The 17,277-nt window shown below is 42.0% G+C and overlaps 2 protein-coding genes across 3 annotated transcripts in view; both read right to left on the minus strand.

Moving 5' to 3' along the window:
• CAVIN4 (caveolae associated protein 4) overlaps positions 1 to 6,414 on the minus strand; it is a 28,146-nt gene extending 21,732 nt beyond the window's left edge. The window contains exon 1 of the mRNA XM_063922915.1: positions 5,899 to 6,414. Within this exon, the coding sequence (XP_063778985.1) occupies positions 5,899 to 6,303 (405 nt within the window). The 5' untranslated portion in view covers positions 6,304 to 6,414. The remainder of the gene's footprint in view (positions 1 to 5,898) is intronic.
• Positions 6,415 to 6,894: 480 nt separating this feature from the next.
• Positions 6,895 to 17,277, minus strand: part of TMEFF1 (transmembrane protein with EGF like and two follistatin like domains 1) — a 247,773-nt gene continuing 237,390 nt past the window's right edge. For both annotated transcript variants that reach the window (XM_063922918.1, XM_063922917.1), the window contains exons 9-10: positions 9,185 to 9,343; positions 6,895 to 8,306 (exon numbers count right to left, since the gene is read on the minus strand). In XM_063922918.1, coding sequence (XP_063778988.1) covers positions 8,222 to 8,306; positions 9,185 to 9,343 — 244 coding nt within the window. In that variant the 3' untranslated portion in view covers positions 6,895 to 8,221. The remainder of the gene's footprint in view (positions 8,307 to 9,184; positions 9,344 to 17,277) is intronic.

Here is a 17,277-nt window from a genome sequence, read left to right on the forward strand (position 1 = left end):
TTATTAAAAATATTGTATTAAATGACTGTCACGATCCGGGTATCTGGACGCCATTACTTACCCTTCAGATGCCTCCTAAGGCGGGCTCAGCGTTCCAGGACCGGATTCCGCTGTTCCTAAGTTTCACATGCAGAGTCGTCTTTTCATCAGCCGCGGCCTCCGCTGTGCCCGCGTGGTTAAATGTGCATCTATCAGCCTGGCGTCTCCTGTCTCCGGTGGCCGGCGCCGCCATTACTGTTTCCCAGACCACATGGATTACAAACCAAATTTCCCTCCAAGTGTCTGCATGGGCGCAGCCATCTTGGATTCTGTCATCTGATCATTTCCACCAATCTGCTGTCTGTGTTGTTGATTTGCATAATTGCCTAGCCAACCCCTTCCTTGCTGCAGGTATAAGTAAGCTGTACCTGAGCAAGGAAGACGTCAGTGCTTTGGTTGTCAAACCTAGTTCCTGTTTGTCTCTCTTCTATGATTGTCTTCCAGGTTCCAGCTCCTGTCTCAAGACTTCCACCATAGAGACCCGCACCAGCATTCCACCTGCGGTGTAGCCTGACTCTCCAATCCATTGTGGATTCATCTGTTTCCAGCTACAACACTACCTGCTTCCAGCCTCAGCTTCCAGCAGAGTACAGCTTCCCTTAAAGGGCCGGTGTCCTTTCTACACTTTACCACTCTCCACCGGAATTATTATTTCTCCGCTCTCAAGTTCTACATTTCAGTTCACATTTCATCGCTCCCAAAGTTCATTTATTATTTAACTGGTTCCAGCCAGTATCCACTCCGTGCTAACAACAGTCTGGTTCCAGCCAGTATCCACAGCAGCTGTTTTACCTTCAGCAACCCAGCTCTTCCTGGAACACCAGCTGGTACAATCCTGGGTTATCTCCATTGCTACAGCCGGGCCTGGTAAGGACTTTCCATCTAGAAGATCATAAGAACTATCTCACACTACCAGTGCCCTGTGGCTCCTGCCATGCTGTAGTACTCAGGAACTGTATTTGTTCTTTGCTGACTTTTACGTTTTCTTTTATTGCTGCTGTGATGCGGAGTTGTCATAATAAACATCATTGACTTTTATCTAAGTTGTCGTGGTCACGCCTTCGGGCAGTTATTGTTCATGTTACTTACATGTCCAGGGGTCTGATACAACCTCCCAGGTTCCGGTACATCTCAGCCCCTACAACTGAGGCTGCCTCCCGTCAGCTCAGGCCCTCAGTTGTGACAATGACCTTCAGGCTATGTGTATAAGGTGTATATGAAACATAAATGAATTGTGTGAATGTACACACACTTTGTTTAATGCACAAAGTTATAAAAAATATTGTCTAAAATTACCTTCAGGCTGTGTGTATAAGGTGTATATGAAACGTAAATGCATTCTGTGCTTAGATTTAGGTCCCATCACCATGATATCTCATTATGGTATGCAATTATTCCAAAATACGGAAAAATCCCATATTCAAAATACCCCTGGTCCCGAGCATTTTGGATAAGGGAGACTCAACCTGTAATCCTTTATTATTGTACATGAATTCATGTATTTATAATGTGGTTGTTTCTCGTATGCATTTTTGTATTTTTGTGATTTACTTAAATTGTGATTTTTAAGTATTTCACTCTCAGAGAATAATCATTATTGTGATATTTTGGAGTGCAGCCTTCCTATATTCTTCACCATATAAGACCATAAAACAGAATCAAGTTAAGAAACAAATAGGGTCATACTGATGGCATAGGGCGTGCAAAAAGGGAGTGCTGTGCCAATCATTTTAAAGTGTAAATGATTCTGCGTACCACAATAAAGAACTTTGTAGCTTATCTGGCCAGATAAAATGACGTAATAGGTCATAAATAAATAAAAAATAAATGTATAAATACAATTTCTAGTCTTAATCTGTATGTTGGTTTAGAATAAACCTGTACAATAATGTCCTCCATATGTAGCCTTCTATTGGTTAAACATCCAATTCCAGATCCGGAACCATGTATAGAAGAACCTTCAGGAGGTGATTATATTGATAGAGGAGGTGTATAGCAGCCAAGAAGTGACCACTAGCTAATTAGACACTGCGTCCAAATGCATTTGGTTCTCCTGTTAGGACATTACATGTAAGTATATAAATACCTGCAGAGCTCCCCACATTCCCATTACAATCATCAGACTGGACATGCCCCTGCACTGCCCCTCAGACCTTCCCTCAAGCTATTACAGTCACATCTTGGGCAGCAGACAGCCGGCCATGTGGCCAGCTGAATATCATCATGCTGTCATGATGATGGGCCTACTTTTACGTGTAGGCCAGGACTATGGTCTCATTTGCCCCTTTGTTAATATGGCTCTGGAACCAACCAAACACAGCATTACAACTCGCTGTCTACAGGTGTCACTGAATCAACTGGTTTATAATTATTGAAAAAGGATCATAGTAGTCTTTATTGCGGGTCACAAAAGCTTACAGCATAAAAAACCTGAATAATAAAAATAAAACCCCGAGGGGAAGTGTTATGTAAAGGAAGATAAAGTTATTTAAACTTAAATCCAATTAGAAAGAATTAGAAAGAAAAACTGCTAATTGGAGGTAAGTGAAATGAACGCACAGGACTTTATTATGTTATTACATTAGGGCTGGGATTAGGTTGAGGCATCTGCTTTGGGTGTCAGGAGGATTCCTTCTGTAAATTCTATGCGCGTCCTTGACTTCTGAAATACATTTCTTACCGCTAGCAAACACAGACTAGTACCAGACTGGCTGCAGCAGCACACTAATACAATGCAGCCAAGTGCTGTGCTAAAGTCCATGTCTTCCACTGCGCTCTTTGGTCTGCATATTGTATTGTATGGTATAATTGCTAGATCTTAAGCATGAATCAGAGATGGCTTTGCTTCTACTTTGCAAGCTGTATAGTATATGCCCTTCTGCTCCGTAATGACCTATGCTGATGCCATGTACCCCTAAAAGGCCTTTGCTTACAGTGCTGCTTGGAAAGCTATGTCCCAGCCCAACATAGAAGAATTGAGTGTTCAGGCATTTGGCTATATCATGCAGAATGTTTCTTATTAGCAACATTATGGCATACAATAAATGCAATATCATAAGTTTAAGGTTCAGAGATATGTATTGTACAACTGCACCAAATGTCAATGCTGAAAAAGTATACTGACAGGGAATGTGGTGGAATATTTATCTCTCTGACCTTATCTGTGGCTGCTGTTCCAGCAGTTCCTAGGGTACAATGTCCCTCATTCCGAGTTGTTCGCTCATTGCCGATTTTCGCTATATTGCGATTAGTCGCTTACTGCGCATGCGGTTAGTTATTTTACACAAAAGTTAGGTATTTTACTCACGGCGTAACAAGGTTTTTTCATCGTTCTGGTAATCGTACTGTGATTGACAGGAAGTGGGTGTTTCTGGGTGGAAACTGGCCGTTTTCTGGGCGTGTGCGAAAAAACGCTGGCGTTTCTGGGAAAAACGCGGGAGTGTCTGAAGAAACGGGGGAGTGTCTGGGCGAACGCTGGGTGTGTTTGTGACGTCAAACCAGGAACGAAACTGACTGAACTGATCGCAATGTAGGAGTAAGTCTCGAGCTACTCAGAAACTGCTAAGAAATTTCTATTCGCAATTCTGCTAATCTTTCGTTCGCAATTCTGCTATGCTAAGATACAGTCCCAGAGGGCGGCGGCTTAGCGTGTGCAATGCTGCTAAAAGCAGCTAGCGAGCGAACAACTCGGAATGAGGACCAATGTCGGCATGTGTGAGTAATACTGATGTTACCAGCATAACATCTCAGCATTCTCATCAGTTATTTAACCAATGGAAAATAATTAATAGCTGTATGGTAAAAGGTGCTCATCTTAAGACACAAGTTACATGCTCTTCATATATTCTCTATAGACAACATACAGTACATACATCTATTATAATAAACGTGTAGCGCTGCTCCTCACCTCTATGGGGGGAATTTAAGTGTTTTGCTCACCGGTGGCCACTAGATGGCGCCTGATGGGGCAATTCAAGTATTGCTTTATTCGGGTGGGCATAGCTGCCGGCTGATATTACTGTTATGTTGTTCCGTAACTAGTAGTAACTAGTGTCACTGTATTTACCGTGGGAATGTTTAATAAGTTTAACCACAACCAAGAATCAAACTAGAGGGCCTGGATATTATTATTGTTAGTATCTGTTCTCTCCTTTCTAGTGAACAGATACTGTATAATGGGATCATTTAATCTAACAGCTGAGGTAATAAATCTAAACCAGATTCACTAGAGAGCTATTTATATGCTGGAAACAGAAGATCCGCAACCTGACCACTTGCGAGATGTTACTGGTATGCACTAGGCAGTGGATTTGGATCAGGAACTTTATTACCTCAGTACTGAGCAAATGAGAAATAGATGATTGTTTTCTTGCTTTGTTTTACTACAATTTACAACAGTCCGTGATAATATTAAAGCCATGGTTAATGAAAGAACAACACAGAACCACTGCACTATGGGGGTCATTCTGAGTTGGACGCTCGCTAGCAGTCTTTCGCTGCCGTGCAAATGCTAAGCCGCCGTCCTCTGGGAGTGTATATTAGCTTTGCAATAGTGCAATCGCTTCCATCACATAACGGCTCCAAAAAAAAAAAGTGCAGTTTTAGAGTAGCTCCAGACCTACTCAGCGCTTGCGATCACTTCAGACCATTCAGTTCCGGATTTGACGTCACAAACACGCCAGCCACGCCTGCGTTTTTCCTGGCATGGCTGCGTTTTTCCTGGCACACCTGCGTTTTTCCGAACACTCACTGAAAACGGTCAGTTGACACCCAGAAACGCCCCCTTCATGTCAATCACTCTGTGGCAGCCAGTGCAACTGAAATGCATCGCTAGACCTTGTGTGAAACTACATCGGCCGTTGTGAAAGTATGTCGCGCGTGCGCATTGCGCCGCATGCGCAGAAGTGCCTTTTTTTGCTTCATCGCTGTGCAGCGAACAATTTCATCTAGCGATCAACTCAGAATGACCCCCTATTTTATTATCTCTGTGTCGATAGAAACATGTGAAACGGTATTGTACTACCAAATATGGTGGAAGAATAACTGTAGCTTTCTGCCCCCGATACATGTGCATGTACCATTCCTGTCTTCCTCATGTTACCCACTCACATAGGCAAGCTGTTCAGCAGTTTATACTGCTCTGCCTGACAGCAGAAATGACCACATCTAAATATAGTATCATCAGAAGCAATACCCCACATAATAGCAGCCAGTGCAGTTCCATGGAACCAATCTAAGGTCATTACAAAGTAAGGGAAACATATGTTTAGGTTTTACGGCAACATCATATTAGGAACAATAACATCAAAGATTGCCTTACTGTAGAATAAGGAATAAAATACAGGTAAAAGGCAGACTATTTCTTCACCATGTATCTTTCAGACAGATTACATTTATTTTTTAAGTTTGTGTAGTTACATTTAAAGTGAAGCCCATATAAAATATAACTGTATCTGTAGCTTTTATATATCTTTTGACCTAAACAACAAATATAGGTTTTTTTTTTAGAATAATTTAACAATTAAACAAAATTAAAAATAGTAGTGACGCAACAAAGATGGCTACAGTTCATCAGAAATGGAAAATGAGCAAAAGAGAAACAAAGCTGCAATAAATTCCAAGTTGAACAAATATAAAATGTAAGATAGTAAAGTAAGAGGATACAATAATAAAATAAAAACAATGAATGTAGAACTCAGTGTTGGTTCTCCTCCTAGCCCATAACCTTTAGAGACATTTCTGCAGTTGACAAAATGTAGGATACAATCAAGTGCAAGTTACTATAGAAAACAGGGATCCAAAATGTGCATAATACAAACTGCATTTTTTTCATTATATAAAAATACTGACTTTCATTACCTGGAAAATGACAACTCTGAATTTGTTCTTTCTCAGCATTTCCTCTTGTTTGGATTCTACTTTTTGAACTTGATCACTCTGTTTATCTACTCGGGATCTTACATCTTTCACATTGGAGCTTACTTTACGAGTCTTTTCAAATAGTTTGTTAACTGTGAAGCTGGTATTGCTATGAGCCTGAGCAAGTTTTAGGAGGTCAATCTGAATAGTCTTAATTGCATTCTCCATTTCTCTGTGACGTTCCTCAATTCTTTTTTGGCTAGCCTGCACACTATCCACAATGGTGGCAACTTTATCTAGAACTGTAACGATAGTCAAGGCAGAATCATGATCTTCATCATCTTCAGAGACAACGGACAATCGATTCAAGTTAACTTGATCTGAAGTTTTTTCATGGTGATCCATTTTAGACACTTAGACGTTAGCTTGTCTACAGAAGCTGGAGTCCTCTGGTTACTGTTTAGGACTCAGGGAGCAATGCTGGTATTAGAGCAAAGAGAGACAGCTGCCTCTGTAGACCTTTAACATAAAATGTAAAGCTCCACCCCAAGGGGCTGGGAAGACATTTATAACTACTCATCGTTGAAGCATTGTGGTCAACATGCCTTATGAAATACCAAACCACTAAAATTAGGAAGCACTCTCTCAGTAAATAAATACATGAAAGCAAATACTGTAGGGTGCTTAACTGAAATATCCAAACCAGCTGTTGAATCAGAGTGAATGAACAAGCCACACGCCTGTTAGTGTAGTGTACAAAAAATACTATGTTGTTGCGATGTGTACATACCACATCAATATCTAGACAGGGACATACAGTATCTAGGCAGCTCATATTCCGTATGATAATGCTAAATCCATGTCTGTCAGCTAATAAATTAAATACAAAAACTTTATTTGGGTAAAATACAAATAGCCTAAAAGCATAATTGGTTACATATTAATAAAGTTGTTTTTTTTTAAATAAAGTTTTGTATTGACAAAAAAAAACCACAGTTTTTATTAAAGCAGCCTTTTATTTTTATAATGGTGTTCAAATAAACTTAAGTATGCTGATCAACAGTTCCAAATTTTATTTTACATGAATTTTAACATTTATCTAAATGTAACAAAAGTATTGTGCGAACTTTAATGTCAGAGCCAAGGAAACATTTTCTCCCAGAATTATTAAATGTTACATTTGTATTAAAAAAAAGAGGGATCTCTTTATCAAGGGTCCATTGTGGCATGGGAGTAATGGCTATTGTTTTTGTGGTGTCTTTATTTGGTGCCTAAATCACGTGGGTTTTTTCAGCAATTGTGTATAAAATACAGATAATCACAAACACAATCAACTAAAAATGAATAAAAGATATACAAAACATTTACAGATAATGACACCACAGAACAATGCCTCTACTACATTCCCTTGCCCCTGGGTAACAGGCCCAATGGATAATAAATGTCAAGGTTAAAAACCATAGAACATATTTAACATGTTACCACTACTCACAGATTACAATTCACATGTCATGCGATAGCCAGTGTCTTAAAAAAAAATCCATAACTAGGTTCTATAAAACATTTAAATGTCTATTTAAACACAGTGTCTTTCTACGAAGTTTGGTTACAAAAAAAAGTAAAATTGTAAACATTGTTACCTTTAGCTCGTGCCTGGGGTTTATTACATTTTTGATGTGTGTTCATCATCTACAACCACAGGAGGCTTGAGCCTTTGTTCCATAGGAGCAACCAATTGTGGGGATGTAGTGAACGGTTCATCCACCATTTTGTTTACATTTGCGGTTTAGATTGAGTTACAGTCTATGCCATATACTGTTATGATGACTGCAGTTTCATAACCAGGTTATAAAGTGTAAATCATTCCATGCTGGCTGAGACAGCTTGGCACACAAATTCATCTTTATAATACTTTATTAACATCAAAAAAGTTCTAAACGTAGCCTTGCCCTCAGTTAACAAATCTTTGCAAATTCTGTGGCTGGACCCCAAAATTTTAAAAACTGGGATGCTTGAAGAGTGAAATATGGATAATGTACAACCATGCGAAGGCAGATACAAAAAAATGGTGGACTATGTTTCCAGGAAAGGAATATAAAAAAAAAGCAAATAATACAAATAATGAAAGCTGTATCAGTCCATTGCTGCCAGAGCGAATGCTTTGCAAATACAACAGACAACCAACAAAGCAAAACTATAAAATGTCCAAAAATAAGGCCTCTGAAATAAATATTTCCATTCTTTAAAAAAAGATATAATAAAAATGTACATCACATGGTCAATGTAAGTATAAAAAATAAACAAGGGGGAAAAAATACTGAGGCTACACCATCCGGGAAGAAGCATCTGAAGTGAAGTGTCCAAGGTTTTGCTTCTGTCGACGACCTCTGTTGTTTTTCGGACATTTCCTGCAAGCAAATGATACAATGAAAATGTAAACATATATTCACAGATATATCAAATATGTACAATGGTGAGAGACAGCTCATGAATGCTTTGAATTTGCATCTCGAGACACAAAACTTTATGAAACACAAAAATCTAATCTAAACAAACAGATTTCAGTAAGCTTCTGTGTAATAAAAGATTATTGAATCACTGAGATGTTTAAAATGATTATTTATTAACATATTTATTCAAGAAATAGTAGCAGTGTGGTTAGCACTGGTGCTCCAAAGCACTGGGGTCTTTGGTTTAAGTTCCACCAAGGCCCTATGTGTATGGGGTTTGCGTGTTCTCTCCATGTTTGCATGGGTTTCCACAAGGTGCTCCAGTTTTCTCCAACAAAAACATACTTTCATGTTACTTGCCTTCTGTGTGTATGATAGGGAGTTAAGGCTATGAGACATATTTATTAATTATTGGCAATAAGAAATTCAAATTCACCAGAATGTATTAAAATACACCCGCAGGGACAGGGGCTTTGCATTAGAGTTCCCATCACTACTTCTTCGGGCTCCATGCACAGTACTGTGTATCGTATTCCGGAGCTTAGTATATACTGCATGTGTGAGTGAAAATGGGAGACTTCAGAAGATATTGCTGATAGTGAGGAGAGAAGGAGCTAGCCGGGACAGCAGATATGCGTGCACCGTAACCTGCTAAGAAAGATGAGAGCCCACCCTAGACTGAGTGGTAGTGACTGGGTGCTGGGGGAAAGGCCTCACGCTTGAAGCGATCCTGGACCCTCAGCAGCTGCACCCACTGCACGTACCATAGTTATACCTATAATACTGTTATGAAAATTAGCAGTAACAATAGACTAAAATACATGTTTATTACATACCGTGTTATACACATGACAATAGCAACTATTATGGCGATCTGCACAGCTCCAATGATGGCTGCTATGAGGACATGCGTAAGTTTCTGTCTGCTCGGAACTACATACAGAATGTTGAAATCAGTCTTATCGCAGTATTGACCTGTGTATCCTGAGTCACACCTGAGGAAAAAGAGGCACAATGGTCATGGCTAATATTAATGCAAAAGAGAAAATATACAATAATGCTGCACATCATCAAAGGTTTCCATACTGCTATAAAATATTGTCCTCTATTTCAAGTCATAAGTAGATCATATTTCCCAAATGTCCTTGAATACCAACATGAAGACAAACAAAGAACTATTAATTGATAATACTGGTGTGGGCGTAACTATGGTGGGTGTAAAGGGTGCCATTGCTATGGGGCCCAGAGACTTAGGGGGCCTGGAATCAGGTTATAACTTTGCATACCAATTTCCCAGATTTCCTGGTAAGCAGTTGGGTTTGATCCTTTGCCCAGCCTGAATTGTGTTATATTAAATTTTCAGTGAGAGGAGTGTGTAGCGGATGTTATAATGGTAAGGGGGCACTGTAATGTGGCATAATGTGAACTGGAGGCCACTGTAATGTGGCATAATGTGAACTGGAGGCCACTGTAATGTGGCATAATGTGAACTGGAGGCCAGTGTAATGTGTCATAATCATTGTAATGTGGAGGGCACTATAATGTTACATAATAAGAATGGGGGCACTGTAATGTGGCACAATATGAAATGGAGGCCCTATAGTGTGGCATCATTTGAACTGGAGGGCACTGTGTATGCATGCAGGTCTGTGTATGCATGCAGAATCCCGATTATCGGAATCTGTGGCTGCGCAAGGTCCGTTCTGCTTATACGCAGAACAGGCCTTGCAATCTCGCTGCACATCCCCTCTGCCACTGCCTAGTTGACAGTTGTTGAGTGGGCAGGGCAGGCCTGCATTCCCAGAAACAGGGGCATGTCACCCCCATTTTCTTGGAGGGGAGAGCCAGGGGTCTGTATGTTCTAAAGCTCATTGACAGGAATGATAAATGCTTAAATAAAGGAGGTGATTACGTAGAGATATAGACAAAGGTACTCACAAATATTTATTTATATTTACAGCCCAACGGTTCTAATTTTCTGGATTACTCTCATAAAACTAACGACAGCCAACCAACCCATAATCATGATAAAGTTTTAGTAAATCATGTAATTAGAAATCAGACAATTATTGTTATTAAGAGTAAAGGGGAGAACATGGAAATAAGAGCTTCTTAATGGTACAGTACGGGTTAGGTTCATGTGACTATACCGACGCCGGCATCCCAGCTTTTAGATGGCCGACGGACTGGGGGGGGGGGTTTGGTGAGCGCAACAAAGCCCCTGTGCGGGCTCGTTGGCTCTCTGCACTCGCCACGGGTTCTATTCACACTCTATGGACACCCAAGAGTGGGAATAGTCCCTGTTGGTCGGCATGATGACTGGCGGGCTATTCAGCATGCAGGATCCTCCCGGACGCCGGTCACATAACTGCATCCCTACAGTACATGCATATTCAGCACCTCAAATATAAGAACTGGCTTGAATTTCTATTTAGTATTAAATAGGGATACCAAAATGGCTGTGTTACTTAAACATACTGTATATAGTTGAAGACATTAGGGGTCTATTTACTAAGCCTTGGATGGAGATAAAGTCGCTGGAGATAAAGTACCAGCCAATCGGCTCCTGTCATTTTTCAAACACAGCCTGTGGCATAGTAATGAGGAGCTGATTGGCTGGTACTTTATCTCCAGTGACTTTATTTCCATCCAAGGCTTAGTAAATAGACCCCTATATGTACTATGTATATGTACATGTACTGTATTCGGAGAGAATTGAGTTAACATTGATATATTATTCTAGTACAAAGCAGGAAACCAAGGTCATATTTATTTCAAGAGTAGAAATTGGATCATTTAAATTATTTATCACCATTTCAACAGCTAGAATATGCACTTGGATATTTGAATGTGTACTGTATGTATTTTTCTGTACTGTACATCTTATTCACCATATCTGAAAGTTTGTAACCTAAACTTAAGTAAACTGCTAAACAGTGGTATAAGTAGGGATGGTGGCACCCAGAGCATATAAAAGTGGTGCCCCTTGATCATTTCTCTTTAACAAATTCTGCCTAAATTCTTACACTGAGCCACAAAAGAACACACACTGGAAATACAAATGGAGGAAATGTGACAGGAAGGCAAAACTTTACTATGATAACAATAATTAACACATGCACCCACACACCATGGGCAGATTTGTAAAAGGTGCACCCATACGTTAAACATATATGTAAATGAGGACATTTCAGAGATTTCTGTAAGTCTTCGCTATGTTTTAATCTGTGTTAAAGCATGTTAGGTGCACTTATATTGAACTAGAAGTGGTCAAAACAATGTGCCATAAGACAAGTTATGACTGTGGTTTCCAAACGTTCATGAATTACTGTGCCACAGAGTATTTTTCATGGAATCCCCAGGCCAGAAGTTTACGATAGAGAAATTCAGAACAAATGATTAATTGAAGTAAATTGTGCTTGTACTGTATGTCATCCTTAGGTCCAGTAATGTGGGGGTGGTGAGGGTTGCCCTTCTGTTTGGACACACAGTTTATGACTGGCATCCTCTAGCACTGATTTTGCCTATTACATTGACCGTTACTAAGATTATTTGGTCCAGGACCACCATCCCAGGTACCCCTGCGAGTGTCACAGCACCCAGTTTGGGAAACACTGACCATACAGTTGTACTCATAAGTTTACATACCCTAGCAGAATTTGTGATTTTCTGGCCATTTGGCAGAGAATATGAATGATAACTCACAAACTTTTCTTTCACTCATGGTTAGTGGTTGGTTGAAGCCATTTATTGTCAAACAACTGTGTTTACTCTTTTTAAATCATAATGACAACAGAAACTACCTAAATGACCCTGATCAAAAGTTTACATACCCCAGTTCTTATTACCGTGCATTGCCCCCTTTAACATCAATGACAGCTTGAAGTCTTTTGTGGTAGTTGTGGATGAGACTCTTTATTTTCTCAGATGGTAAAGCTGCCCATTCTTCTTGGCAAAAAGCCTCCAGTTCCTGTAAATTCTTGGGCTGTCTTGCATGAACTGCACGTGTGAGATCTCCCCAGAGTGGCTCAATGATATTGAGGTCAGGAGACTGAGATGGCCACTCCAGAACCTTCACTTTATTCTGCTGTAGCCAATGACACGTCGATTTGGCCTTGTGTTTTGGATCATTGTCATGTTGGAACGTTCAAGTACATCCCATGCGCAGCTTCCGGGCTGATGAGTGCAAATTTTCTTCCAGTATTTTCTGATACCCATCAATTTTGACCAAGTTTCCAGTGCCTTTGTAGCTCACACATCCCCAAAACATCAGCGATCCATCTCCGTGTTTCACAGTAGGAATGGTGTACCTTTCATCATAGGCCTTGTTGACTCCTCTCCAAATGTAACGTTTATGGTTGTGGCCAAAAAGTTCAATTTTGGTCTCATCACTCCAAATGACTTTGTTCCAGAAGTTTTGAGGCTTGTCTCTGTGCTGTTTGGAGTATTGTAAGCGGGATGCTTCATGGCATTTGCGTAGTAATGGCTTTCTTCTGGCGACTCGACCATGCAGACCATTTTTCTTCAAATGCCTCCTTATTGTGCATCTTTAAACAACCACACACTTTTTTTCAGAGAGTCCTGTATTTCAGTTGAAGTTATTTGTGGATTTTTCTTTGTATCCCAAACAATTTTCCTGGCAGTTGTGGCTGAAATTTTTGTTGGTCTACCTGACCGTGATTTGGTTTCCACAGAATCCCTCATTTTCCACTTCTTAATTAGAGTTTGAACACTGCTGATTGGCATTCTCAATTGCTTGGATATCTTTTTATATCCCTTTCCTGTTTTATACAGTTCAATGACCTTTTCCCGCAGATCCTTTGACAATTATGTTGCTTTCCCCATGACTCAGAATTCAGACACGTCAGTACAGCACTGAATGAAAGATGCAAGGGTCTTTCAGGAGTCCAGAAACTCACTGACCTTTTATACACACACACTGATTACAAGTAAACAGATCACAGGTGAGGATGGTTACCTTTAGTAGCCATTCAAACCCATTTGTGTCAACTTGTGTGCATGTTATCAGGCCAAAATCTCCAGGGTATGTAAAATTTTGATCAGGGTCATTTGGGTAGTTTCTGTTGTCGTTATGATTTAAAAAGAGTAAACACAGTTGTTTGACAATAAATGGCATCACCCAACCGCTAACCATGAGTGAAAGAAAAGTTTGTGAATTATCATTCATATTCTCCGACAAATGGCCAGAAAATCACAAATTCTGCTAGGGTGTGTAAACTTATGAGCACAACTGGTATTTTGTGCAATTATTTTTATTTACACTTCCACTTGCAGTACATGCAATTCATTTGTTATTGTAATGCATGTCAGACTTATGATTTTGATGCCTTTAAGGATGTACCCTTTGTAATTCCAATCACGCTATATTGTACTGAAAACTGCAATCACATTTGTTTACAGACATATCACGTCAGCTGTGCAGCATGGCAGATGCAGATATATATCTTGCAGACATATCGTTACATTTGCCTGTGTGTGTGGGCTATGGTCTGACCCTTATACTGGCCTAAGGAACCACTGACAATGATGCCACTACCGGTTGCTTTGGTTAGGCATGTTGCACAGTGGATTGGTGTGTATGCACATATCGTTGAACACTTAGATCAGTCAGCCTGTGTAACAGCTTGCAGATCCATCGTTTAGGTGTGTACCCAGCATTACAGTACATGTTTTACACATCTACTCAAGTGAAATAATTAACTCCAGCTGTGGATCTTTTAAAATGTGTCAGCCAAATATGAAGGGGTTCCCTAGTAATGGAGTTGGAAAACTCTGACCTACCCAAAGGAATTAAGGACTAGTTTGAATTAGTTTGAATTATGTTTCAATCTATTACCATGCAGTGGAGTCACAACAGGGGTTCGGGGGGTGCGGCCTGCAACCGGGTGACACGAACTGAGGGGAGACACCAAAGTGCTGACTCCTCTTTAGTGACAGGAGCAGGGTGCTGCACTGTGACACCCTGCTCTTGTCACTGTACAGGAGCCAGTACTGCACTTGCACTGGTCCCCGGGGGCAGCCCGCATCGAGTGACAATACAGGGGTCTGGGTCGCAAGGCCATGCCCCCTGCATGCAAGACCACACCCCTTCCCAGTGGGGTCACGTCTCTCACTTAATGTGACCTCCCGCACCGGATGTCACTGCAATCAGTGACGCCTCTGTTACCGTGCAATTTAAAATGAATTTCTTTCTGGAACAGACCTTGTGCTAAAGGTCTATACCGATGAAGTTCCTGGACATCAGCTTCACTTCTTCGAAGCGTGGTTAATCTCTAGTATGCATGCGCTGTCTGCTGCACCCTCTTCAGGATACCTGCCCGGCAGCGACAGCAGCCTCCCTTCCCAGCCCTCTACACACTGCTGTGTGCTGGGCTGCGGATGGTCTAGTCTCCTGGGCAGGTGAGAACTTAATGTGGGGGTAATGATGCCCTCCTCCACTTCCCTCCTCCTCCCCATGGCACCTCTAGGCAGCACAGATGGTTTAATGGTTAGCATGGCCTTACCATGGTTTGATGTGATGCTTGTTTAAAGTTTGTACAGTGCATCTTCTAAAGATTTTTATAATTGGTATAGGGTTGCTATATCCTGGTTTTCCTGGGATCGTAAGGACTTGGGGTCTGTGTCCCAAAGATTGTCTTCATGAGGCCCATATGCCTAATTTTTGTGGGGAAGGGGGCTAGAGGGGTGGCCGCTGTAACTGAGGGTGGTCTGTACCTGCCAGTAACTGCCCACCCATCAAACGTGCTTGCACGACAGCCAACCGTGAGCAGTATAACAACCCCAAGGTGGTTTGAACTGTAGCCATGCTTCCCACCATGCTGTTTCCCTTTGTGAGGGATCGGGAGAGAGGAGGACTGTTTGGCTGCACTGTGTCCAGTAAGGGGATCCAGACATTTGCATGCGGATCAATGACAGCAGACATTACACCAGTCTTTGATGTGAGAGCAGCGTGGTGATTACAGTGAGACGCTGCTGGATGTGAGGTGACTGACGGGCAGTCGGTAACAGATGAGTGTTGAGTAGGTGCAGGAGATGGGTGTCTGGAGATGGAAGGAAAGAGGCATCAGTCAAGGTGCAGAAGATGGATTATTGGAGGTTGGAGTTGATGCATGAGTCTGTTGGGATGCCGCTGTTGGTATTCTGACCATCGGCATCCTGAATGTTGGGTTCCCGTACCCAACCCAATCACAGGTATGGACAGATCACTGCCTCTTACAAGATCAGTACACTCATCTCCTGTTGGTGTTATCTGATAGAACACTTATTGCTTTATTCCTGCTCACTTCAAAACTGCGCACATTCCAGAACAGTAGGACTTAAAAATTGTCGTTTTATCTTTTATTGGACACCTTGTACTGTTTTCTTCTTGTCATCGAATAAAACAAGGTGCTCAGACCCTAGTCAGAAGTACCATACTGTATACAGTGGCGGAACTAGCGAGCGGTGGGCCCAGGTGCGACAAAATGCTTTGGGGCCCCCCCCCAAGTCCACACCCTCACCCCTGGAGAGGATCTGGTGAGGGGTACCTGCTCAGGGCCAGAGAAATGAATACCTAGCAACAGTGCCGTAACTAGACATTTTAGCACTGTGTGCAAGAAACGGCATCGGAGCCCCACCCCTGCATGCAACACAGGGGCAGTGCGCGCCGTAGGTGCGCGCAAAAATACATAGTGGCGTGGCTTCGTGGGGAAGGGGTGTGGCCACAAAATAATACCAATTCATAAAACGGTGCACAGTAGTCTCCATTATTCAAATTACGCTGCACAGTAGCACCACTACACCAGGTAGAGACACTTTTACACCTTACAGCGGACAGATTCCTCTTTTTACACATTACAGCAGACAGCGTCCCCTTTTTTCACATTACGGCAGACAGCGTCCCCCTTTTTACACATAACGGCAGACAGCGTGCCCTTTTTACACATAGCGGCAGACAGCGTCCCCTTTTTACACATAACGGTAAAAAGCGTCCCCTTTTTATACATTACGGCAGACAACGTGCCCTTGTTACACATTAAGGCAGACAGCGTCCCCCTTTTTACACTTTACGGCAGGCAGATTCCCCCTTTTTACACATTGCAGCAGACAGCATCCACTTTTTACACATCACGGCAGACAGATTCCCCCTTTTTACACATCACGTCAGGCAGATTCCCCCTTTTTACGCATTGCAGCAGGCAGATTCCCCGGTTTTACACATTGCGGCAAAGATTCCCCCTTTTTACACATCACGTCAGGCAGATTCCCCCTTTTTACAATTTACATCAGGCAGATTCCCCCTTTTTACATATTGCGGCAAAGATTTCCCCTTTTTACACATTACGCCAGACAGATTTCCCCTTTTTACACATTGTGGCAGGCAGATTCACCCTTTTTACACATTGCGGCAGGCAGATTCCCCCTTTTTACACATTGTGGCAGACAGTCCCCCTTTTTGCACATGGAAAGAAAGAAAGAAAGAAAGAAAGAAAGAAAGAAAGAAAGAAAGAAAGAATTATACTTACCCTCTCCGCTGGCTCAGGCTCCTCGGTGCAGCTTCTGGCAGATCACGATCCCGGGCAGGAGAGAAGGAGGAGGGAGGTGGAGGAGAGAGCCGCAGCAGCGCTGTGTTATTGGTGGAGGCGCTGCTGCTGCTGTCCCTCTGCTTCACTATAGGCTGTTCTCGGAAGACAAGTAGCAAAGCACTGCGGCTCCCTCCTCCACCTCCTCCTTCTCCCCCGTACCGCTGCGCTCCTCTCCTCTCTGTCTGGGCGGCTGTGTGGTGCGGGCAGCGGTTGCCCGCAGCACACAGCGGCATGTAATGAGTCAGTTTGACTCATTACATGCTTTGGGCCCCTGGACAGTGGCGGGCCCCAGTGCAACGCACTGGTTGCACTGGCGGTAATTCCACCTTTGACTGTATATATAC

The sequence above is a fragment of the Pseudophryne corroboree genome, chromosome 5 (assembly GCF_028390025.1).
Source record: "Pseudophryne corroboree isolate aPseCor3 chromosome 5, aPseCor3.hap2, whole genome shotgun sequence".
Classification (NCBI taxonomy): Eukaryota; Metazoa; Chordata; class Amphibia; order Anura; family Myobatrachidae; genus Pseudophryne; species Pseudophryne corroboree.